General features: G+C 38.9%; 1 protein-coding gene across 4 annotated transcripts; it reads left to right on the forward strand.

Moving 5' to 3' along the window:
- Positions 1-215: 215 nt before the first annotated feature.
- On the forward strand, positions 216-22688 carry SPG21 (SPG21 abhydrolase domain containing, maspardin). Of its 4 annotated transcripts, XM_069098309.1 has the most exons (10): positions 216-385; positions 1103-1250; positions 5109-5195; positions 8676-8837; positions 10833-10913; positions 11352-11497; positions 14069-14177; positions 15369-15476; positions 21531-21671; positions 21998-22688. In XM_069098309.1, the coding sequence occupies exons 3-10, from the start codon at positions 5133-5135 to the stop codon at positions 22115-22117; spliced, it is 930 nt and encodes a 309-aa protein (XP_068954410.1). In that variant the 5' UTR covers positions 216-385; positions 1103-1250; positions 5109-5132; the 3' UTR covers positions 22118-22688. The 4 variants fall into 4 exon arrangements, with proteins under 4 accessions (XP_068954410.1, XP_068954409.1, XP_068954412.1 ...); XM_069098308.1 differs by lacking the exon at positions 1103-1250; XM_069098311.1 differs by lacking the exons at positions 216-385; positions 1103-1250 and adding an exon at positions 485-639.
- The last annotated feature ends 853 nt before the right edge of the window (positions 22689-23541 follow it).

Consider the following 23541-nt stretch of genomic DNA (forward strand, 5'->3'; position numbering starts at 1 on the left):
CCACGTGTCAGGGGATCCCGAACTCGCCGGTCTCTCTCGCGCCTGGGGCAGGGCCCGACCGGCCCGCGGATCTGAGAGCATCCCACCGCTGTCTCCGTAGTTATGGAGACCAGAGCCGCCCCGCGCGGACTTCCGCCTCACGTGACGTCACCGCCCCCGGAAGCGGTGCGGCCGGGTGGCCCGGGACTGTTGGGCGCTGAGCGGAGCGCGGCCCGGCCCCGCACGGCTGCGCGCTCCACCCCCGGAGGCGGCCCCTCCTCCTCCCGCCCTGCCTGTCGGCTCGGCCTCCGGTACGGACGCCGAGACGGATCCGCGGCCTGGGCCCCCGGCGGCTCCCCACGAGAGGCCGGGGCTGGGAAGGGAAGTGGGGGCCGGCCTGCGGCAGGTGAGGGGCCTCGGGCTGCGGGAGGTGTGGCCGGGGGTACGGGCGTGGGAGTGGCTGTGTGACGGTGCGGGGGGCGCGTCCCCCGCTGCGGGGCTCGGACTGGGGAGCCCGGGGCAGGCACGCGGGCCGCAGTGCCAGAGAACCCGCCTTGGAGTCCGGAGGAGCCAGGTTCGAGTCCCGCTTCTGACACTCGCTGGCTCTGGGACCATGGGCAAGTCATTTAACCAGTGTGTGGCCCATGCAGCTCTAAGACCGTAAGTTGCTGGACTGCGTTGGTAGCAGGAATTTCACAGGTCCAGACCCAAAACGAACAAAAACTCGATGCCAGGGTGATGCTGTCGATGCCGGGTGATGCTGTATGTAGGTCCCGTGCGTGCAGACACGTCCCCCGGTGGGAGTCTGCGGGTGTCTCACAGTTGCGCGCTTGAGTAGCTCGGGCGTCTTTCCCCTCTCTCTGCTGTTGATTTCTAGAGACACCAGGCTAGAGGTGCCTTCACCCCGGCAACGGGCACTCCACAGCCTCCACTTCGACTCTTCATCTCCGTAGTAGGGCTGGGCTTGGGCCAAGTGGGATTTGACTAATGCAGCAGAAATCGTCTGTAAAAAATCACCTCCGTGCATTTTTTTTCCCAGGAAGGTTTTTTTTTTTTTTAGTATCCATAGAAATGCACGTTACCTTGCTAATTTGCCTCTATTTTGGATACTTCCTACTCCTAGAGACACAAAATTCAAGTAATCCTAAAAGACTGAGAAGTAACTTAGCTGTTTCCAAAGTCTTTGAGGTTATTACGCCATCCATTCTCTGACTCCACCGAGCCAAAGAACAAGAGGAAATGGCCTTAAATTGCTGCAGAAGAGATTTAAGGTAGTCAGTTTTCTGGTTATAAGTTTTGGCAGATGTTAAAATGTATTTACTGAAAAGTGGGGGGAAATTTGACCCAGGATAGAATAACTGGCCCATTTACTTTGGTCTGGTTAGATTTGCAGGCCTGCCGGGAGTCCCCCTAAAGCAATGAGACTTATTAATATGATTATTGCTGTTATTGTTAGTTACACATACAGTATTTATTCATGAGGTGTAGTCATAGAGAGACTATAGATTAGGATAAGGGACTTATTATAAATGAGGAAAGTGACATTTCACTGCATATAAGCTGATAACCATTATTTGGATTCCATGAGACAGGTGCTCATCATCCTGAAACCTCTTACAAATGCCAAATATTGTTAAGGTGTAGGTATCAGAGGAATCTGGGATTAAACAAACAGATATGCTTTGATGTTTACACAGACATAAAAGATATACTAAGTAGGGTTGGTGCCAAAATGCAGTGCATTACTTACCAAAATCTACAAAAGCTCCCCCCCCCCCCCAAGTTGTCTTAAATTTAACCATGTTGTAATTTGTACTCTTTGCTGATTAAACCTAACCAACTTGGTTAGACTCTTAAGCTTTCTTTGCCTCATACGTTATCCCTTATGTGAACTGGAAAATTTAAACCCTCCCTAAAGGGATGAAAGGGATCCATGAGAACAGACTCCTTTTTCACCCTGGTAGTTCCCAGCTGTTTTCATTTCCCAGCTGTGAGGCTTTTTCACTAAGCAGTCAGTTGCTCAGTCAACACTGGTATCTTTTTTACTTTTCATATTGCCAAACCAGCACAAGTGTTAAACATTACTTGTCTTGAGCAGTAATTTAGTCCCTGTCCAGGGAATCATTAAGTCTAGAGAGTCTATAGTTTAAAGTGAAATAAATTTTTCTACATTACCAAGAAAAATTGGTAAGAAACCTCTTTTGTTATGATATAGATATAGATATGATTATGATATGCTATGGGAAAAGTTGATGGATGTAATGTCTGTGTGTGTGTGTATATATATATGTATATGTATATATATTTCTGCCTTTTGTGTCTTTGCAGTTCCACACTTTGCGGTTGCAAACTTGAGTTCATTTTGCTCTCAGTTTGGTGATTAGGAAAGCTCATTTGTTCGTCTTATTGTCTACTATCTTATTATCTAAAATCAGTTTTATAAATCTAATAAGTAGTTTTCCTTTCCTAAGTAAGATTAGAATGTTGCCTTCTCAGAAAAGACAATTTATTTCTTGTAATGTAATTTATTAATGGAACTTTAAATTTCATTGTAAGCTAAGTAGATTTATTTTTAAATGACAGTAACTTGAGTCCATCGAGGTAAAAATATTTCCAGTTAGTATACCAGATGCTTAAATTTTGATCAAATGACTAGTCCAAAAAATAAAGATTGTAGTTGGGGAGTGGGAATAGAGATGGATTTTTTTAACCTATAAATATGCAGTCTTAAGAAAATTAGAAGTGAATCCAAAAAAGAATGAAATTTCTTTTGCTTAGTACAAATTTTTAATGGCCACATTTCTGCATGAGATAACGTCGTTGGGTTTTTTGTTTTTGCAAAATCATTCATGTCCTGACCTAATTGTACACCTTGAGATCAAATTGAAATGGTAGGCAAGTGTCTGGATTAATAATGAAATGTTACTATAAGAATATCGAACTTTAATAACCTTTTGAGTCATATACAGTTTGTTGATAGAACCCTAAAGTAACACTTAGTTATCTGACATAGCATATGATTTGAGGAAACTGTGCTAGTGCCCTGTTTTTCTTAAAGGCAGGCTGGTTATGGGCCACTTTGTAGTTACAGATTTGGGTTGGGAAGAATTTCCACTTATGTTTGAAGTGTAGCAAGTTGCCCAGATCTAGGCTCCCCACAGTCCGAAGACCCCACAAGCTACAAGACTCATCTTTCCAGATTCTTAGTTGATTTATGGAGTTGGAGAACATAGTAGAGGAAAATAGTTATTTGCAAACTCTCTTGATTATTGGGTTACATAATTGTGCAGGTGTGACTACTCAATTTAACTAGAATGCTTCCCATGATTGTATCTGAAACTTCTTGCAGCTAATGAACATGGTGAAAGTTTTTGCTAATTAATTAGAACATAAAACCAGTAACTATTTTCAGGTTTCATTGTGGACTAATAAATAAGAATATTGTCTTAAGTCAAGGCTGGCTAACCCGACCATATATCATAGAATAGTTGTGGAAGGGGCCTTAGAAATCATGCAGTCTGACATATTACAAATGAGAAAACTAACCCTCAGAGAGGTGAAGTTACTTATCCAGGTCACATAACTGTAAAGCCAGGACTTACAAATCTCACTGATACAAATTTATTTCAGTATTTCATAGGATATACAATTCTTTAGGTGTGATTAATCTCTCTACTACACAGATTATAGCCCTTCCATGCCTTAGTGAAGATAGTTTTGGTGAATTTCTGTGGTCAGAAAAGTTCATCGCTAAATGGTTGGCATGATCCTCTCTGAATTTAGCCAGATTTGTCCTATAGATGAGAATCAGAATCTTTCACCAGACCTCTACTCAGTCTTTCCAGCTCACTAGTACCTAACAGAGATGACACTCCCCTAACATGACTTTGGAGATCTCATACCACCATGAGGCAGCAGAGTAGGACTTCTTTAGTGAAAAAAGGACGCATAATTTTAAATAATGTTTCTCTTTTGCTAGTTTGGTAGTAGTCTCATGGGTCTGCTATGATGTCATGTTTGACCTCCCAGAGTACCTGGTACAACTTTTAATCATAATATTAAACATTCAGTTAACTAGATTGCTTACCATGTGCCAAATATTTTGTCGAGCCCTGGGAATACAAAGAAAGGCAGAAAACAGGTCCTGCCCTCCAGGAGCCAACAATCTAATGGGGTGACAATATGCAACAACTAGGTACAAACAATGTACAAAATAAATTGGGGGTAATTTCAGAGGGATGCCACTAAGGTTAAGGACTCAAAATTTCTTGAAGAATATGGGGCAGTAGTTTATATGATAGCACTTTTCACCATATGTACAAAGCAACATTATACAGAAGAAAGGACAGTGGATTCAAAGTCAGGTTCTGGGTTTAAATCCTGCCATTGACATTATTGTGTGACCTTATGCAAGCCACTTACCTTCCCTGGGCCTCAGTTTTGTCATCTTTAAAATGCAGGGGTTCAACTAGGTCACCACTATGGTGTCTGTCCTCTTCTGTCTCTGAATCTGTGACTCTATAATGTGTTTCTTTCAAGTAACATGAAACTCTGGAGGGTCATAGGTGACTATATAGGCTACCATTTAGACACCTCTGATCTGGGTACTATATTAAAAAGCAGATTTATGGTAGCTGATAAAGACAATCCCACAGTTACTATTTATTAAAATTAATTTTAAAATACTTTTTGTCAATTGTTTACCTTATACTGAATCATTAAAATTAGAAAGGCAACATGTTAACTGGAAGTCAGGAGACTGGCTTCTAGCCCTAGTCTTGCCACTAATTAGTTGTATGACCTTGAAAAAAATCACTGAGCCTCTTGGAGTGTCACTTTCCTTATCTGGAAAAATGAGGAAATTGTAATAGATAATCTCTTAAGATCCCTTCCAGTTGGAAATCCTGTGACCAGATAATTTCTAAGGCACCTTCTATCTCTGTCATTGTTATGATACATTGAAATTAGACAGCAGTGTGTTCTTTAGGGGGAAAAAGTGTATTAAAAAGATAGAATAACTCTCATCCTCTTGCCTAAAGCATTATTTATGTGAATAGTAATAGTGTTTGTGTTTAGTTTTTGTATAAATGTGAATTCTTGGTATAAAACATCACATATTTTTATTTCAGGGTTAACAGCTGTTTTAGCAAATCATGGGAGAGATTAAAGTCTCTCCTGATTATAACTGGTTCAGGAGTACAGTTCCCCTTAAAAAGGTATGTGTAGTTTTGCTATATCTCTTTTGTATCTTTCCCCCTCTCCCTCATTCCTAGAATGATGCTCTGTATATAGAAGGCATTTAATAATTATCTATTGAATTGAATATTTACAAAGTCCAGGTTTGTTTTTGTGATTTGGACACCATGCCAGTGTAGCCAGCCTCATTTCCATTCTTGCTAAGTACTGTGGTTTTATTGTTCAGCAGAAAAGTTACATAATCTGTGAAGTACGGTTATATTTTGAGGTTAAATGCAGATTGAAAGTGCGGATAACTGGCCTCTTTATATTCTAAGCACATTTTTTGGTAGTCAGCCCCTTGCTGCACTCATGCTTCTCTAATCAGATGACACGTTCATGCAAATAGAATTTGGTTATTTTAAATAGTTGCTTGTGCGCTGCTGTATTTTTTAATATGGAAGATGTGGATCATCATCAGAATTCTGGAAAGTATAGTAAAAATCTGTTATAAAGCACTTGCCTATTCCCCAGATTGTTAAATAGTACTTTGGGTCAAAACTACTTCCTGTTTTTTACATATTGTTAAATGGTACATTTTTTTTTTTTCACTAAAGTAGAATATCAGCAAAATGGAGTGTCATATTTGTCCACCAAAACCAATGTATTCCTCTTTTGGGAGACCTTTGACTATGATGATTTAAAAGCCTCAGACTCTTTAAAAAATTGTTTAGGTATTGATTTGCGGTCCCAAAAATAATCTTTTAAAAACAGTTGGGTGATCATATTGGAGAAAAGGGCCTCTTTAATTACAAAGTATCATCAAAGTTGAAACTTTCACAGAGTTGTCAACATACTATATACTTAAGTTTTTTACTGTGCATATAATATGCCTTTATTGTAGGAAAAATGATATTCACAAAGTTAGGGGGTATTTTTGTCACATCAAATAGCAGTGAAGATGACACAAGTTTACAATAATTAAAAAATAATTTTCCATACTGAAAGTCAGAGGCATATTTCTCTAATTTGTCAATCTACAGATTTCATTGGTACATGGCAAATAACTTTAGAAGGCACTCTGTCCCTTCCTTATTGTATTCAAGCTGCTGATTTCCAACCCTCCTCGCCTTTGAATGGCAATGTAGACATCCTTATTTCTTCACCCACCAGACCTCGCTCAAGCCCACTAGAAGAAAAAAAAAGTCAGGCCTATGGTACATCTTTCCAGAAGTCTGCATCCCTTTTTCTGAGTATGTGTAAAAGCACAGGATGGAATTTGAAACAACTAGTGCTTCGTTTATTAACTTCCTTTTGCCCATAAAGTACAATCTCTTTAACCCAACGTTTAAGGCCTGTCATAATCTGGCTCCAATATACCTTTTCAGCTCTATATTAGTCTGCATACCTCTTCATCTACTGCATTTTGCTAGCTGCCCTGGACCATTAACTGTTTCCTGAACCAGTTCTGTACTCTGCTATCTCAGTACATTCATGCAGGCTATTCCCTATGCCTGGAGCTCCTCCCTTCCCATTTCTGCCTTTTCAAGTGCTTATCTATCTTCCAGACTTAGCTAAGGTACAATTTCCTTGGTCTTTTCAATTTAAAATGATCTTTCCCTCTGAAAAGAGACTTCATTTTTATATTCCCAGATTCTAGCTCAGGGCCTTGCACATAGTAGGTGCTTTAATAAATGTCTGTTAAATTGAATTAAATATTTTAGGAATTCCATAAAATTATTAAATAAACATTTGTTAAACACCTGCTATGTACTGCACACTAGATTTAATGATATAATTATCTCCAGTTACCAGAGCACTTAGTTCATGATAAGTTTGCTGAAGAATTTGATAGACATTTAACATCGGTAGATAATATGAACACCTCTAGTTGTCTTTTTCTCTAACATTTTTTTCTATTTCTTCTTTAGAAAATACCTCCTAAAATGGTGAAGTGAAAGTGAAAGTTTAAATAGTTATAAGACAATATGGGTTATTTGAAAGACCCTATTTGGGGGTTTGGTTTTTATGTTAGTACATACCATCTTGTTTTGTCTCCCCTAAATTCGTGTTCCTGAAAAAATCTCCTAGAGTACATGCTTCAAGATCCTAAACTTTTAGACCATAATTAGTATGTTCTGCAAGGTACCTTGGAATAGTCTTCATTTTCAGTGGAAGAAGAGAGCAAGAGTTTATTCTAAAAAAATGTTCTTGAGGCTGGAAAAGGGAAAGTATGTGAGCATGTGACTAGAAGCACGATTATGGTATCTAACTCCCATCAGTACAGCGGCTATCCTTCCAGGTCAGGGGCAAGGCCAAGCAAAGCTGGCCTGGTCTGGTATGGCCTTTTGCATGAACTTTTCCTTTGTTTTTCTGGCACAAGCTGAGTTGGTACTTTTGGCTCAGTGATGTTGCTCTAGCCCTTGGGAAATTTCACACCACTCTTAATTTTTCTTCTTAATAATAAAAGCAAGATGAAGTTTTATTTAAACAACAAAGGAGTTCTTCAAGCAGAAACTGAAGGACCTCTTGTCAGGGATATTGTAGAGGGAATTCCTGGTCTGGCCTACCCAGAATTCTTACAAAAACCATTTGTGTACTTTTTCCAAGGTAACAAGGCCAAAATATAGAATAGACAAAAAAGGGAACCAAGCAAGCAGAATTGTAAACTCTTTCTCCCCTTAACCTGTGACTAGTGCTGGTACTAATACTTCCTTCAAACAACCCACCCCCCAACTGATTATAAATTTATAAATGACCATTTGTAATTCTAGGCTAATGTATCCCCTTGGTCCTCTATGAGAAAGCTCCAAGGTCACAAAAGTTAATCCATCCTCCCTCCCATCTTCCTCTCTGTGGTTCATTTCTATTAGGAGGCCTCCCTGTCCTTGAGATTCTCCCAGGAGCAAATCTCAAATAGCTTCTGAGGCATCATCATCATAAACTATCAGATTTCTTCTTGTGCTTTTCCCCCAACTGTTAACTGCCTGTTTTTATAATAGAGGCCCTCTTATAATAGTGGCAATGGCCCTTCTTCTGGCTGCTGACTGTAATCAACTCCAAGGCTGAAACCAGTGAAGGATTCTGTGATTCCTACCTTCTCTCCTTTCTATTCTATCACTTTCCTCATCCCCCGCAAATATATATACACAAAGGGCCACCCAGACCTAGTTTGCTACAGAACAGATGTCATATTCAATTTTACAGAATAGATTTCTTCATATTGCCTTTATGGAAATGGAACTTGGATAATGTTAACACTACTCAAGGATAATATTATTCTTTGGAGGAATAGAAAGCCATCTTCTACAGCTTGGTTATTGGCATTAACACAGAAGAAAACAAAAGAGACTTAGCTGTTATAAATGAGAATTTGGCTTTAAGGTTTGGATCCCCTAGTTTTACCTTTTAATAGGACAATGATATTAATATTGTCAGTGACATCCTATTTCTATAAAATAAGAGCTGTTTAAAAACTAAGTTCATTACAAGAGTCTTTGTATTTTTTTTCTTCTTTTCAGATTATAGTAGATGATGATGATAGTAAAGTGTGGTCACTCTATGATGCAGGCCCCAGAAGTATCAGATGTCCCCTCATATTTCTTCCCCCTGTAAGTGGAACTGCAGATGTGTTTTTCCGGCAGATTTTGGCATTGACTGGATGGGGTTACAGAGTTATAGCAGTGAGTATTATTGACCTTACTTCAAAGGACCAGGTTTTTCTTTTTCTGCTATCATTTCAGGCCAAGTATAAAAGCCAGGCTTCAGTTGGTTTTTCAGTAATAGAGAAGTTGTTTTGAATGCATAAAAAAGTTGTCAAGTTATTTGAATAGAAGTAGCATGTATACTCAAATGTATCATATACATATGATTGTAGGTCACATTATCATAGCTCCAAAGACATATAGGGATTGATATCAGCACAAGCTTGTCTCTCTAAATTTATTGACTCTTTTGTTCAACCCTTTTCTGGATAATGGAGAGACAGTGAGATAATTCATTGTAGGGTTTTAAATGACCTTTTGTGAAGTTATAGTACAGCTGTGAATTTGGCCCCTCCTTTCTCCTTCCAATTCTTGCTGCATAGCTGACTATATTCCAGACATTGAGATTAAGTATAGAAAGTTTCAATGTCAAGTAGCAAATCGAAATCAAAACCATCTGCCCTATTCTGATAACTGAAAATGACCATATGTTTATATGGTCTCTAAAAGCATAGTACGAGTCATTTAATTTTTCTCATATCTGCTAAATGTCAGTCTGTGATTGAATTTTTGTCCTTTTATTTGGAATTATGCCTAAATGAAAAGCTAGACATTATTAGCTATAGATATATTAGGTATGTATTAGCTATATAATGTGGATATATAGATATATGTTAGCTAGCTTCTCTGGGGTTTAGCTGTTGACTTGACTCTTTTGATCCTTTTAGCTAGATGAACTTTCAGTATTTATTTGGTCAGAATTCTCTACCCTGTGCACAAACCTTTTCTCTTTCATTTCCCAGAAAGGAAATTGTATAGGTTGTGTTTTTTTAACTTCAAAACAATATTTCTGGGTCATCACTAACCCAGGTTCTTTAATTGCTCAGCTGTTCAAATCTTTTTCTCCTCTTCACGAAATGGCAGAAATTCTAATTCTTTGTGGAATTTAATAAAAGAATGTATTATATAAAAGCCACCTCAGCCTGATGTCAGTTAAAAGACAAGATGAATATAAGTAATTTAGAATATTCAACCAATGCAGACTGGGTTTACATGCAGAAAGATTTGGAGATGAACTGCTCACTCCCAACAATCTGCAGTTAATAACTTTCATTTCTTCTCTTTTCTTCATCATAAGGGAACAGTATTTGAGAATGTTCCTGGTTCCGTGATGCTGTAGTCAGTTTCACAGATAAAAAGACTAGCATAAAATTACAGAGTATGACTCGGTACCAAAAAGAAGAGAGGGAAGATTTTGTTTAAAGACTCCATAAAGATATGTTGTGGCAAGAAAACACAGTGGAAGCTACATAAAAGTAGCTACAACCCTCATTTATTTTCATGCCTTTTCCTAACATAGATTTTATTTTCAGTTCTATTGAGTCTCAACCTAGAAGGAAGTTTGATTTGAACAGAATCATGATTTCTTTTCAAAGAAAGGTTCTCTTCTCTTATTACCCTCACAGTTTTTTGAGTGTTTAGGATTAAAATTGATCAATTGTCATTCATATATAGTAATAGGAAACTCATGTTTATCTGTTAACATCAACTTAATCTTTTTTTGTTCCAGCTACATCGTTACCTCTAATTAAAAAAAAATTATTGCTGTCTTTTGTTTTTATATCTTTATCTCTAAGTATATTCCTTCCCCCTTTTATCCCAAAGAGACTTCACTTGTAACAAAGGAAAAAAAAGAGAAAAAACAGTTCAGCAAAACTGTTTTTCCATACATAGCCTCCCACCTCTACAAAAGAGTGTAATGTTAGCTCTAATTTTTATTAAGCACAGAATTAAGCTTTTAAATGAATTATAGCATTAAACTAAAAACTAAAATCTAATTATTTTAGATTTTCAGTCAGAAAAAAATTGTCAAATGATAAATTCTGTTGTATATTGAGACATTTTCCAGATGTACATGGATTAGTTTCATTGTTTTAATACATTAAATAGCTTATTTTAAAATTCTTATTACAGCTGCAGTATCCAGTTTATTGGGACCATCTTGAGTTCTGTGATGGATTCAGAAAACTGTTAGACCATCTACAACTTGATAAAGTTAGTACACCCAAATTTTTAAATTATATAATTTTAGTTTATCTAGTATTGAGAGAGTATGGGTAAATCACTTAACCTCCTAGTGCCTCAGGTTGCCTCACGGTTCACAATATATATTGTCTGAGAGTATTTCCTGACATGCAACTTCCCACACAAGTGAAATCAAAGATCCAGACATATGTGTTTCATGTAGCTGTTTTAAACCGGATTATAACTTGGTTACATTGTATTTCTTGCTGAGATTTGTTTTTAAAGCTATACTCAATTCTAAACAAAAAGCATCTTGCATTTCCTATCTGTTTAGATATCTCAAGTCGCAAGAGAATAGCTACAGCTGATAAACTTTTGTTTATTTTTGTTTCAAAATTAAATTTGGGATGGGGTTTCCAGGTGTTTTACTGCTGTTTTTTTGGTAATTTATATTTGATTCAAATTAAGGTTCATCTTTTTGGGGCTTCTTTGGGAGGCTTTTTGGCGCAGAAGTTTGCTGAATACACTCACAAATCTCCCAGAGTTCATTCCCTTATCCTCTGTAATTCCTTCAGTGACACTTCCATCTTTAACCAGACCTGGACTGCAAACAGGTAAGAGAATTAAACTAAAACTGATATTCTACTTAATACTGAAATGCTAGACAGTTTTTGGGGAGTGAGGAGGAGGAAAGATAATTGCATCTCACAGTCATGTTGCTGTTTTGTTGTTATTCAGTTATTTTCAGTTGTGTCCAACTCTTTGTGACCCCATTTGGGGTTTTCTTGGCAGAGATACTGTAGTGGTTTACCATTTCCTTCTTCAGCTCATTTTACAGATGAGGAAACTGAGACAAAAAGGATTAAGTGATTTGTTCAAGGTCGCACAGATATTAAGTGTCTGGAGCCAACTTTGAACTCAAGAAGTTGAGTATTCCTGATTCTAGGTCTCGACACTCTATCAGCTACACCACCTAGGTGCCTATGGTCATGCCTTCCCACCCCCCCACCCCCCCGGCGCCTTTTATTTTATTTTATTTTTGCTTTTTGTTAGGGGTACTTGGGGTTAAGTGACTTGCCCAAGGTCCACATGGCTAGTAAGTGTTAAGTGTCTGAGGTCGGATTTGAACTCAGGTCCTCCTGACTCCAGGGCTGGTGCTCTACTCACTGCGCTACCTAGCCGCCCTGTTTGCCCCCCCTTTAAAAAAAAAAAAAAGAACAGTTTAAGAAAACTTTATAGGGAAAAAAAGAACCTAATGAACATTAGATTCTCTTCCAAACTTTGATGACATGCATTTTTATACACTTGTAACCAGCATTTATAGACTCTCCTGGATTCCACTTTTCCCCTCACTTTACAAACACATTTCCTTGTTTCCATGTGTTCAAATAATTCACCTTGTCATTTCTGATAACCAGATAGTATCCATTGTGTTGATGGACCTATATTTCCTTAGCTATTCCCTTGGGCCCAAAGACTATTGCCAGGTTTTCACAGTTATAAATTGTGCCTCTGTGAAAATTCTGTTTTTTGTAGTTATTCCTTTTATGTTACATCACTTCCTTGGGGCATGTTCCTCATATTGGAAGGATCAACTTAGAAAAGATGGATAGTTTTGCTTTTCCTGGTACATAGTGTCTTACTGTTCTTCACAAGATATGATGTAGCTTACAGTGCTACTTGCAATAAATGTGAGCACCTGAGTTCCTGACCATTATGAGGTTTTGTCGTTTTTCCTTATTTCTTCTGCTTTAAGAGCAGGTGTGTGGTATTTTTGCTGGTAAGGCTAGGCTACACAGTTTTTTAAAACCCAGTGACTTAAACATACCTTTGTGATTGGCCTAGTTTTCAGGTTTCTTTATGAATGAGGAAAACACTGTTGGCATGTATTTTAAAGTGCAAATAGGAAAGAACTTGATTATTATTGGAAAGGATAACATTGGCCCTGGCACAGAATGATACTGTGGAAAGAGTCTTGGAGCCAGAGGACCTGGTTTTGAGACTGGGCACTGCCACTTAACTAGTTGCATGACCCCTGCGCCTCAGAGCTCAAATCTAAAATGGGGATGATCCTATTTGCAAGACCTCCCTACAATAGGATTGGTCAGTCTGAAAGCAGTATTTAAATATAAGTGGCTATTACTCTTCTCCCAAGATTTTCCCAATTTCAGCATCAACCAAAACCCATTTTGTAACTTTTGTAAATGATTCGCAGCATAAGTGAGAAAGAATTAGTTTAAAAACATTAAATGGATGTTTGGTTATCATAAATGTTCACATTCAAAGATTACTTACTTTGGGAAATGCATTTTTTCAGACTGACAGGAGGCTTATTTTCTTTGAAATAGCAGTTTCACAAATGGTGATCTGACAACCTGAAAGGGTTAACCCATCTCCCAAAGCAACAGTATTTTCAAAGGGAGAACCTCATTCACTTGAAAGGATTAGGCTGAGCTTTTAATGATTTTTATAGACTAGTATTCAAGTTAAATCATCAACTTTTCTACCTTTTTAAAGTGTTTTGAATTATTGCCCATAATTCTTTGAAATATTCACATGATGGTTTAGTAACAAACAACATACTGTCATCCTTCATGATCTAGAAGAAGGCACATATGATGTTTGTTTCCCAGAAGGCAAAAGAAAACATCCTATACCCAAGAATCATTTATTCTGCAGAGTTGACCTTAATAACTACAGGGGAAAAGGACCCCATAGAATCAGTAACTTCCTAGAACTGTTGTTCAGAACCAGAGCTCTGAAGAATCTTTGAAACACAAAAGAAAACCTAGAAAGCAACTGAGAATCCCTCCTGACTTGTTTATGGTAAAATCCTAGTAGAGTCTGGGAAGGGCCTACTAGGGATGGACTGCAGGCTACTTAAGGCAAGCACCACTTTCTTCTCCATGAGGCCGTTCCAGATTCTCCCAACTGTCTGAGCCTCCCTTCCAAAAATCACTTAGTATTTATCTTGCATAGTTATTGATGTGAATGTTGGCATCCTAATTGAATGCAAACTCCTGGAAGGCAAGAACTTTTATTTTTGTCTTTCCATCCTCAGTATCTAGTACAGTGACCAGCACGTGGTATACACTTAATACTTGCTTTTTGATTGATTGAATATATACTATTGGTGTTATATACTTGCATATTCAAAATACTTAGTTTGTGTCTGTGCATTGCAGCTTTTGGTTAATGCCAGCATTTATGCTCAAGAAAATAGTACTTGGAAACTTTTCGTCTGGTCCTGTGGATCCTGTCATGGCAGATGCCATTGATTTCATGGTTGACAGGGTAAGGGGTGTCTCACCTGCATGTTCTTTGCTATAGAATGCACCTCTCTGCCTGTGGCCCTGCCTTCCTCAAGCTGGGGGTTTTGAGTTTTTTTGTTTATTTAATGTATATAAAAGATGATTATGGAGCTTTACCATTTTCTTACATGTGAACAGGCCTTACAAAATTGCTCAAAATTCATTATTTATGAAGTCTGTCTCTCATTCCATGCTTTGTTGTTTTCTACTATATAGAAGTTAACTATCACCTCTTTTGTCATTACTAACTCATCTGCAGATCAGAGACCTGGCCAGTGGTGAATTTCAAGAAATAGCTCATTACATTGCATGTAAATTAAAGAAACTTAGGTCCCTGCATAACTCCAAAGGTTCACTGATAAGTCTCTGTGTGTTGCTTCCTTTGGATTGTTTTTGAATGTTTTTGGTTTTCATTCACAATTATGGTTTTCAGTGCCTGGAAGATAGTATTCTCTTAGATGAGAAGGGAGAGAAGAAAGGAGGTGACAGTCGTTTTATTAGGGTGTGAGGGAAGCATCCATGAGTCAGACATTCAGAGTAGTCTTCATGAAGGATTGCTCATTGTGCCCCACTGCAGTCCATCATAGGTATCATCACACTTGGGGGCCTTCATCCTGAATGGTCTCTGGTTTTGCATTCAAGTACTTGTAGGTACAAAGTAGGTTGCTTTTATAGCTGTGTAGCATTTTGCTTAGTTCTCAGCTCTCTTTGTATAATTGTGAAAGGATATGGGTTCATAGTCCAGTCCTACCATTTTGTGTTCATCTGCTTTATTAAATACTTACCAAGTAGATAGTCTTTTGGAAACTGTCAGTCACCTTGAAGAATTATCTGCTGACATTATATGTACATCATGAATTCGGTTGATCATTTACAGCCATGCATTTGAGGGATTAATTGGAAGTTCAGAACTGTCAAATGCCTATTGCAATTTATGTATTTTTTTTAAACTATCACTGGAATGGGGAAATGAAACTTTACAGTTGTTGGAGAGAAAAACTAAGTCTGGATGACTTGGTACAGGTGACTAAAAGGCCAGGTCTGTTTTCTCTCGTGTTGAGCATGTTATTTATTGGAACACCCTCTGGGTGATAGGCCCGTGGAAGCACTGGCTTTCTCTGTTGATTTAAATATCGACTAAAAAATAAATCTTTACCTTTGTTTTCTCCTACAGCTTGAAAGTTTGAGTCAAAGTGAGTTGGCTTCTAGGCTTACCTTGAACTGTCAGAATTCTTATGTGGAACCTCATAAAATTCGGGACATTCCTGTGACTATTATGGATGTAAGTTTTCTTTTTATTAAAGTAGATATTTTACCTTCATTCACATAAAAGTAGAAACCTTGTATCTTTTTTATTCAGAATTTTCCTTGCCTTTCAGTATCCTAACTTTGCTTTTTATGGATATTTAAAATCAGAAGTAGTTTGATTGTGGTTACTTATCCTAGGTTCGTCCTGGAAATATCCCCATTGTCAGTTTGACTTCTCCACTGAAGTCCTACGTGTTGTCTCTCCCTGGCATAGAAGGGTCACTCTGTGTTGTTAAATGCTGTGTCAATAGAACATCAGCTTTGGCAATAAATAGACTCTCCATATAAAAGACAGAAGCAGACTTACCAGATTTTATTTACACTTACTAATCAAGATTGTACTTTAGCTGTAAGGGCAGGAGGGCCAAACTACTGACCAGAGAAGACCAGAACACACCTGAGGCCTCTCATAGGTGGCAGTTTTCATGATAGCATCATGGGTAGCACAGAGTTTTGGGTTCTTAAATTGTTCGTTCGTTTTGAACTCTAGGGTTATGATGAAATTAATTGGTATAGTAGTATAGAGGTGTAATGCCATGCATGAGCAGCTTTCCAGAAGAATGCTACTGTGAACAGCTTTTAAGGTTCTGATTACACAGTATGTGAACACCCTATTTATTCCATAACAAATGAAAGCAAAACATTTCACAGAGAATCAAGGTACAGCATTCACAATATTACTACTTATCACAGAAAATTCACAACAGCTTATCATTAAAATGGCCACATAGTCTTCACCAAAGTGGTCACAATATTTAGAATAAAGAACAATCATTTCAAAGTACAGTAGTCAAAGTCTTCCTCTCATGGGGCACACTAAATTAACTCAGTCACTCAGCAATCAATTACTGAGTATCCTTAATCACTAAGTACAATCATTAGAAAATACACAAACCCTCCACCCCTACGTCACTAGTAAACTACAATTTCATCATTACTCAGTACCCACAGAGAGGTCTTTTCATCTTAACTTGGGGCTGTTCTCAGATTCCCTGGATCTCCTTCCATGGTTCCAGATTTCTACCTGGATGCACCAGTCACCTGGGTTCAATGGCAGACAGCTTCCAGGTCCTTGTCCAGCTGTCTGGGTAGGTCTTGCTCCACACTGAAGTCCAGTCCATCTCAAATCCTTCACAATTTCTACTCCCGGGAATTCAAGGCTCAAACAAGCCACAAACAGATAAAAGTCCTTCATCTCGATCATGCTTCCTCAGTCTTCTGCAGCTCATTCAAAAAAATAGAATCACCTTATCCAGCCTGGGCGGGAGGGGGCTCCTGGGTTGCTGGGCTCCTCTTCAGTCTCCTCCCGGCAGCGGCTTCTGCCTCCATGGTGCTCCAAGAAATTCTGACTGTGCCTCTCTGGGGCTTTTCTCATATACATACAACATTAGCTTCCTGTTTCAGCCAACCCCTTCCTGTTACATCAGGAACAGGGGTTCATACCTTCTGTTTCTTTCACAGAGGTTTGATTAGTTACTAAGTACCAAGTACCTGCTTACTTGCCAATACAAAAAAGGCGTCTTCAAATTACAAGAGACCAGGTGCCCACAATGCAGGCATTGACAGTCCCACTATACTCTGTCCTGGTCAGACCACATATAGAACATTGTTTTCAGTTCAAGGGCACCACATTTCATTAAAGACATTGATAAAGTATAGAGGTTCCAGGGAGAGCACCCATGGTGATGACTGAAGACCATGCCATTCAAGGATTGGTTGAAAATGTAAGAGATGACTTAAGATTTGGTAGCTCTGAAGGATCGTCATATGGAAAAAAGAATAAAATGGTATAGCACCAATGCAGTATTTACAGTGTTGATGGCAACTGTGAATATGTTGGCATAGTTCTCAATTGCAAAGTATAATAGACTCTCCATATAAAAGAGAGAAGCAAAATATTTATTCAGACACCAGAAAACCAAATCCCAACACCAGAAAGTAAAATCCATCATAGTAACAAAGAAGTTAATAACGCCTAACCACACCATCCTTTAGCCTTCCCACAGACAAATGCTCACAAGCTTGTCACAGCAGGGGGGAAAGCAAACACAAGCCTAGCTGTCTCCTTGGATGTGTCCTCTCCTCCCTCCAGTTCTAACTACTCTGACTCCCAGCTTCCTGTGGGCTATGCTCCACTCTTCAGCAAACTCCTCCCACCACAGGCTCCATGTGATTATATTTGGCCTCTTAGTGGGGCAGGGAAGATCTTCAAATTCCTTTAGGCCTATTAAGGGGCAGGGAAGAGATTCAAATTTTCGTTACCATTACAAATGGAGAGGGATTAGAAACTATGTTTTGTAAGCATCATTGAAGGGCTTTTTATATTGGATAAAAGTTAAGGAGAATATGATAACTATCTTCAGATATATGAAGTGTTAGCATATTAGAAATGGGTCAAACTGTTCATTTCTTCAGCATATCTTCAACTCTCTTCTCTTTTATCTTTACTTTATGATAGCCAACCTCAGGGATCTCACCACAACCCAAGTCCATGATTCTGAGCCCTAACCTTCCCCTCTATCTTCCATCATCCCCTTCTCTCCTACAACCATTCTTTGTCCTCATCTGTTAGCTGTACCCCTCCTTTTTCTCCCAGGTTATAAACTCTGCTTTATTTGGGAAGGGAAGTCTGATTATCTTCCCGTGATCCTATAGTTGACCTCTTCATCTGTACACTGTCTTCTACCCTCTTGTCCTGTGGGTACTCATGCCAAACCCCAGCTGTGGATTACACCCTCTGCCCCTTTTCTTTGCTCCTATTCAGGCGCTGCTGAACAGGGCTTGAGGGGGTCATACAGCTCTGCTGACTGGCTGCACTACAGATTTATACTATCTAACCTTGATACAACAGCAATCTTTTTATCCTTCCCCGATTGACTTTCTGTCAGTCTCTGCAGTGGCTGTTGGAAACATTTTTCTTCCTAACTCAAGACCCCAGGCCGCCCCATTCCCCCTCCCTCAGCAGAGCAATTCACTCCTTTCTCTGCCTCAAAGCTATGTGTATGTTCTTTCTGAATTTCTTCTAGGCTCTGAGGAAGAGGTGGACCTTCTCTTTACCGAGGCCTCGATCCTGTCCCCTCCTAGAGCTTGAACCTTTGATCACTCCTCCACTCTGAAGTCTCTCCTTATCTTCTGATTTCTTCTGCAATCCCTCCAGCTACTGTATTCTTCCCCCACACACACCTTTACTGCCAAATTTCTAGGAAAAAGTAAACTGCCCTCACCAGATCCCAGTTCCTCACCACGCCTTGTAATCTGGCTTCTAGACTTTTACCATATGATTGAAGTGGCTTTCTTTGAGATTACCAGTGATCTCTGACTTACTCCAGTGGCCTTTTTTCAGTCCTCACCTTGTTTGGCTTCTGCAGCACCACATGATTGGCCTTCCCTTCCTACCAGACCTAGTAGGATAGGCTCTGTTACTTTGGTTTCCATGGCACTGCTGCCTTACTACTCCTGCCATCTGTCTGACCACCTTCTTTCTTAGGTCATCATCTATTTCCTACCTTATAACAGTGGATCTTCTCCCAAGGAGCTCTATCCTGGGACTTCTTCTCTTCTCTTTTTTTTTTTTTGGAGGGGGAGGCAGGGCAGTCAGGGTTAAATGACTTGCCCAAGATCACACAGCTAGTAAGTGTCAAGTGTCTGAGGCCGGATTTGAACTCAGGTCCTCCTGACTTCAGAGCTGGTGCTCTATTCACTGCGCCACCTTGTTGCCCCTGTTCTTTCTTGGTGCTCTCATTAGCTCCCATGGGTATTTAATTATCACCTATATGGAGATATTTCCTAAATCTTTATTATAGCCCTAGAGCTCCAGGCCCACATTGCCACTACCTGTGCAGTCTCCCTGCTCGTTGGTATCTCCAACGCAGCCTGTCCAGACAGCTGTCACTATCTCTTTCCCCAAGCCTGCCTGCCCCACCTCCACACCTCTGCATGGGTCTGAGGATGCTGTCATCCTTCTTGTCAGTGAGATCCAGAGACTAAACATCATCTTTGACCCCTATTATCCAGGCAGTTGCTAGGTCTGCTCCATTTTTTCTCTATAATTCAATTCAACAAATATTAAGGTCTTTCTATGTGCAAGATACTATGCTAGACGTTGGGGACGCAGAGTCAAAAACAAAACAGTCTTTGGACACAGAGTCATTTATTTTTCCAGGGAGTGGGAGGGAGGAGTTATAATAGGAACACAAATGAGAAAAGTTCAAGGAAAACTGAATAGAGAAAACTCTTTAACAGCTGGAGAGATCAGAGGAAAAAGCGGCACTGGAGTTGAGCCTTGAATTAAGATAAGGATTTTGAGAGCCAGAGATAAGTGTTCTTCTCAGAGCTTGTGAAAATTAATGGAATGAGGAGCTAGAGTGTCAATGGCCAGTAGTTCAGTTTATGTAAAGAGACTCACAGAAGATACAAGATACAATGGATAATTTGGCCTTTTATTTTCAGTGCCTAGCAGAGTATCTTTTACATACCCTACTTTTAAAAAATACATTTTTGTTGATACTGTTTTTCTATAACATGCATTTTCTACTGTATTCCTCCCTAAATCCTCACTTAGAAAACCATTCCTTATAATAAAATTATTTTTAAAAAAAATCAGCAAAACTAATCCACATGTCAAAAAAAAAGTCCACAGTACATGTTCTTTTCCAAACCCTTTGTCCCTGACCTTTGCTAGAAAGCTGGGAGGTAGTCTCTTCTCATATCTTTTCTTTGAGGCAAAGCTTAGTTATTATAATTTTGAAGCATTCAGTTCAGTATTTTTTTATTTATATATTGTAGTCATGTATATACTATATTCCTGGTTCTGTTTCCTTTATTTCTCATCAGTTCATATACACCTATATTCATCTCTGTATTATCTGTATTAATCATATTCATGATTTCTTATAGTACAGTAATATTCTGTTATATTCATGTACCACAGTTTGATAGCTATTGTCTACTTTGTACTTTGTTTTCACTCCTTTACTACCCCAAAAAGTGCCAATATATATGGGCTACATATGGGACTTTCTTTTTATCACTCACCTCCTTGGATTATATGGCTGGTAGTGAAATTTCTGAGTCAGAGGTTCTTATTTGAGGTAAATTGAATTTTGTGTAACTCCTCCCGAGAGAAACAGGACCAGTGGATAGAAATTACAGGGAGATAGATTCTGTATGAGAAAAAAACTTGGCACCAGTTAGAGTTGTCTGAAATTTAGAGACTCACTCATGAAGTAAAAAGTTCCCTGTCACTAGAAGTGTTCAAAGAACAGATAGCTTCTTATTAAGGGTAGTATAAAAGGGATTCATCATCAGCAAGAAATTTGCATTAATGACGTTTCATGGCAGAACCTGTGATTCTCTGGTTCTGGCCTTACTGCCCACACAATCACCACCAAATTTGTAGCCCATGGCTTATTTTTATGAGCACACTGAAGGTTGACACCAGGGGAAAAAAAGCTAAAGTACTTTAAAAAAAAAAAAGTGACTTAACCTAGTCTCTTTTAAGTTTGAACAAAGCATTCAGCAAGTATCTGTAAAAAACAAACAAAAATTTGCCAGGCACTGGGGACATAAAGATAAAAACTAGTCCCTGCCTGCCCCCAAGGAGCTTTCATTCTCCTGATAGAAAACAGCATGTACGTAGAAGAGTACAAGCTAAATTTTTACAAAGTAAAATAAGTTATTTCAAGGGAAGGGTAGAAATAATAGAGATAATTCTAATCATATAATAACTCATTAGTGGAGAAATCAGGAGAGAGCTCTTCGAGTAGGTAGCACTTGAGCTGAGCCTTGAAGGGAATTGGTGATTCCAAAGGAGGTAACGAGAGAGAAAATTCCAGGCATCGAAAGCCTGCACAAAGACAGGAAATGGAATGTCCTGTATGAGAAATGGAACATGTAGTTTGAAGGCTGCTTTGACGGAAATGCAGAATGCTTCAGAGGCAAACAGCAGGGTCCTGTCATAGTTCTCATCATTTGAGGAGACCTCATTAAATACAACTGTACTTTTAGCTTTTCTCCTTTTTTCTCAAAGGTATTTGACCAGAGTGCCCTTTCAACTGAAGCTAAAGAAGAAATGTACAAATTATACCCAAATGCTAGGAGAGCACATCTTAAAACTGGAGGCAATTTTCCTTACCTCTGCAGAAGTGCTGAGGTAAACCTTTATGTACAGGTAAGTCCCAACTCAGGGACTTCTGAAACATTAGGCTGTTTTTCTCATTTTAACGCCTCGCTAACATGGAAGTGGAGGCCAGGAATTGGAAGCATTGGATTGTTTTGAGGAAACAATTAAATTTTCTGATATTTTGAAGCAACTGACTACCCTAAGGCTGTTGCTCATTGAACACTTTAATTGTAAACTATAAATCAGCGCCTCTGGGAAAATTTTTTTGTAGAATCAAATGTGATCATGAGTAAATAGTATCTTTTTTTAAGAAATGCGAAAAAGTAATCCCTATAATACAACCATTAAAGTAGCTCCTTTCTGCGTTTCTACAGATCCATTTACTGCAGTTTCGAGGAACGAAATACGCAGCCATTGATCCCTCTATGGTCAGTGCCGAAGAACTTGAAGTACAAAAAGGAGGCCTTAACATCAGTGGTCAAGAAGAGCCATAGGGGGCTGTTTGCATCTTGACAGTGAATCCATCAGCCAGGCTTCCGGTACAGTCAGGGCCTTCCAATCTGCCTCTTTGTTCTGGAGTGTGGTTTCTGGAGGGTTTTGTGTTGTTAGCCAGTTATCACTGGGCTTCTGAAATAGGACCGATTATTCTGTAAAATGCACTACTGGTAACAGTGAGCTCTCTAAGCCAGTGTAACTGCATCTTTTTTGGTTTGACTTTTAGCTTTTGAATTTAAAGAAATATCTTTGAAGCCTCCTATTTTAAGAATTGTGAAAATTTTGCTACCAAAAATTCTGCCCCTTTTTTTTTTTTTCATTTAAGAGAACATTAATTTGTGGAGTTTTGGGGTGTTTTTTTTAATGCTTTAGCTGTAAATACTGCCAATTCAAATTGTGTACTAGAAGCTTATTATTTTTTATCTATTTTTGGTTAAAACTTGTTAAGGTGCCAAGGCTACCATCCTCCTCTTTGCTTTATTTCTAATCAAAACAAATTGTTTGGACTTTTTTAGCTGTCATCTTGCCAGCTACTATAGTCATTTTTGAATAAAACATCAGATTCAAGAAGTGGCCTTCTTTATCATAATTGTTGCTGCTGCCATGTAGATATAGGGCTTTCCTTAAAGTTGATCTGTTGCTATCTGATTATCAGATGATCTTTGTAATTGTGTCTGTGTAGGAGTCTGGCATGATCATTCACATGGATGGGCTTTGTCTTCAAGGGGAAATGTGTGGCATCAATGTTGTGGAGAGAACTAATTCAAAAGGCTTAATTTGCTTCTTCTGTCACTTATTTTGTTTGTGAAAAAAGAGGAAAAGTGCTTCTGCCTGCCAGTCCTCAAATAACAGTAGACAGCCACGTTGAGTCAGATCTGAAGAGGCAGGTCTGGGCATCTGAGTCCAAGAAGGAAGTTGATTATAGTCATGCTTAGTACATTTGACTTTCAACAACTTACCTACCTACTTCTGCTATAATGGACATACTTTAAGAACCAGACTACTCACAATTAAAAGAAAGTTTGGATTGGGTTTCCCCCCTTATTAGAACATTGTGCTTCAGAGTCATTGTGGAGGGGGCTTAGTCTGTTAAAAGGGAACGTAAAGCACGTGATTAAAAATGGCACTAAATCGAGGATAAATGACAACTGATGGCTTCTGTGGTATCTGGTTTGAGAGCCTGCTTATGTCGTACATTTGCACAAGCTGAGAAGGCTTCCTTTTTGTGGACAGCCACTGAGAATAATGCAGAGTTTTTATTGTGTCACAGGTTTCTGCTTTTCCCAAGCAGTGACTTCTCGTTTACTCAAAAAAGGTTAGGAGAACTAAAGAACTAATCCCCAGCTATTGAGAAATGTGAATTATGGTGGATTTCTCTCAGAAATAACTAATGACTATGGTAGATAATGCAGAAATATACATA

This window comes from Petaurus breviceps, unplaced genomic scaffold, assembly GCF_028583685.1.
Source record: "Petaurus breviceps papuanus isolate PSGF00001 unplaced genomic scaffold, PetGlider_PUasm1.0 37, whole genome shotgun sequence".
Taxonomy (NCBI): domain Eukaryota; kingdom Metazoa; phylum Chordata; class Mammalia; order Diprotodontia; family Petauridae; genus Petaurus; species Petaurus breviceps.

What these genes read in the sequence shown, in the direction of transcription:
- SPG21 (XM_069098309.1), top strand. Translation starts at nt 5,133, where the DNA reads ATGGGAGAGATTAAAGTCTCTCCTGATTATAACTGGTTCAGGAGTACA. An exon ending in TTCCTGTGACTATTATGGAT is followed by an intron (nt 15,477 to 21,530) that starts GTAAGTTTTCTT and finishes TTTTTCTCAAAG; the next exon opens with GTATTTGACCAGAGTGCCCT. An exon ending in AGGTAAACCTTTATGTACAG is followed by an intron (nt 21,672 to 21,997) that starts GTAAGTCCCAAC and finishes GCGTTTCTACAG; the next exon opens with ATCCATTTACTGCAGTTTCG.